General features: G+C 63.8%; 1 protein-coding gene across 1 annotated transcript in view; it reads left to right on the top strand.

Annotated features, from left to right (window-relative positions):
* Positions 1–396: 396 nt before the first annotated feature.
* Positions 397–2208, top strand: part of ENTR1 (endosome associated trafficking regulator 1) — a gene marked incomplete at its 5' end in the record, with an annotated part of 3968 nt that continues 2156 nt past the window's right edge. The window contains 4 exon segments of the mRNA XM_014582065.1: positions 397–509; positions 770–1174; positions 1689–1762; positions 2157–2207. Coding sequence (XP_014437551.1) covers positions 397–509; positions 770–1174; positions 1689–1762; positions 2157–2207 — 643 coding nt within the window.

Genomic DNA, 2208 nt, shown 5'->3' with positions numbered 1-2208 from the left:
CCCATGGCGGACTGAAGGGCCCCAGTGTGGCTGGTCAGGTCCTGGGAGAGCGGAGGGCAGTGCAGGAAGAGAACCCAGGTGGGCAGGCCTCCGCTGGGCGAGCCAGCCCAGGGGTTGAGCAAGCTGTGGGCTGGAGCTTCGCGGCCCCCAAGGAGCTTTGAGAATGCCGCCGCTGGCTGTCCTCCCTGCACCCTGAGTGTGCGGGCCGGAGGTGGGGAGACCAGGGCAGAAAGCAGATGAGCTGAGGCCTGTTCACTTCCTGTGTCCCCTGTATCCTGGGGATGCCAAGGGTGGCCTTCCCGGTCTTTGTGCAGGCATGGTCTGGCAAGGGGCGGCCACGCGGTTACTCGTAATGCTCCTGTGTGAGTCTGTGACTCCATGCGCCTGTTGTTCCAGACGATAAACTAGAAGATCTCGAAGAGGCAAATCCATTCTCCTTCAAAGAGTTCCTGAAATCCAAGAGCCTCGGCCTGTCAGAGGACACAGGCAGCAGTAGGGTTTACTCCAAGGTAAGCTGACGGAGTCGTGGCCATGACTAGCCAGGAACACCTCGGAGGGTCTCTTTGCCAGCCTGTGGCGGTCCGCGGGATGGGGGGGAGGGGGCTTTTAGTGCAGTGGAGAAGCTGCAGGGGGTGGGGGGGCTGTGTGGCTCCCGTGGCCCTCACCCTCCCTGGGGACGGGAGGAGGCCTCTGGGTGCAGCCCAGGCTGGGCGTAGGGAGGCAGCCCCACACTGGCATCTGTGGAAGCTGGGCCCTCGCTGTTTCCTAGGAAGCCTCAAGGCACTCCCTGGGACTCGACCACCACTCCCCGACCATGGGGTACGGCCTGGGTTATCAGCAGCCGTTTTTTGAGGACCCAACTGGAGCCGGTGACCCCCTGGACGAAGATGATGAGGATGGCGGGTGGAATGGGGTCTACCTGCCGTCCGCTGTGGAGCAGACGCACTCCTCCAGGGTCCCAGCCAGCACGTCGCCCTGCGGCACGTACCTGTCCTTTTTCTCCACCCCGTCGGAGCTGGCGGGGCCTGAGTCTCTGCCCCCCTGGGCACTCAGCGACACGGACTCACGGGTGTCGCCGACGTCTCCGACGGGGAGTCCGAGCACAGACTTCGCGGGCCACGGGGAGTCTCTGGGACACAGGCACCTGCAGACGCTGCAGATAAGTTACGAAGCTGTGAGTGAGGGCGGTGCTGGCCCTTGGCACCGAGCTCGAGCCTGGGCGGCCTCCGGGGACACTTGAACCCCTGACTCCCGGGTGGCTTGGTGGGTTCAAGGACAGAGTAGGTGACGGCCTGCCGCAGGTCCCTGGAAGCTCACGTCAGGCTGGCTGGTCACGAGTGTGCATGCAGCCGGCGGAGCACAGGCGCAGGTCTGATGGTGCGACCCAGCCTGGGCCTCGGAAAGGACGGACTCCAGCCCCCGCTCGGGGACAGCTCTTGGAGTATTCCAAATGGGGACTTTTTAAGGAAGCCGTGGTTACCCGAGGAAGGCGAGAGCCTGAGTGCAGAGCCAGCAGCCACGAGTCTTCTGAAGGCCTGCATTTGCCTCATGTCTCTCCAGGAGGGCGTGGGGGCTCCCTGGAGACCCAGGTCTTTCTGCTCCCCAGGAAGCCCCAGAGCCAGAGTGCAGCGTCCTGCCACTTCTGCGGGAGACGCTGAGTTGCTAACGAGGGTTTTCTTTCTCTGCAGCTGAAAGACGAGAACTCTAAGCTAAGAAGAAAGCTGAGTGAGGTTCAGAGCTTCTCTGACACTCAGACAGAAATGTATGTAAGCTCCCAGCTAGGGTGCTCTCGGTCGCCTTCCAGCGCCCGCTCGGGGGAGTCGCTCCCAGCTAGGGTGCTCTCGGTCGCCTTCCAGCGCCCACTCGGGGGAGTCGCTCCTAAGCCACAGGCAGTGGGTGTCGCGCTCCCAGCTCCGCCGCGCGTAGGCCCTCGGCACGGACAGGCTTCTTGGGTTCTGGCCAGGGGTCTGCGGCCAGGTGGCCTGCCTGCTGCAGCGGTGGCAGAAGGCGGTCCTGCCTCCCAGGCCAGGCACGCAGCTGCGGCTCGCTGGCCACTGGCGGGTGCAGTGCAGGCAGAGCGCTACCCCAGAGCAGGTGCTCGGAGTGGGCTGGCAGGGCACGGGTCCTGAGCGACTCTGCTTTTTCCCATTCACGAGGGTGAGGACTCTGGAACGGAAATTAGAAGCGAAGATGATCAAGGAGGAGAGG

Source organism: Tupaia chinensis, unplaced genomic scaffold (genome assembly GCF_000334495.1).
Source record: "Tupaia chinensis unplaced genomic scaffold, TupChi_1.0 Scaffold142100_1, whole genome shotgun sequence".
Taxonomy (NCBI): Eukaryota; Metazoa; Chordata; class Mammalia; order Scandentia; family Tupaiidae; genus Tupaia; species Tupaia belangeri.
This window is presented reverse-complemented; position numbering and strand designations above follow the sequence as displayed.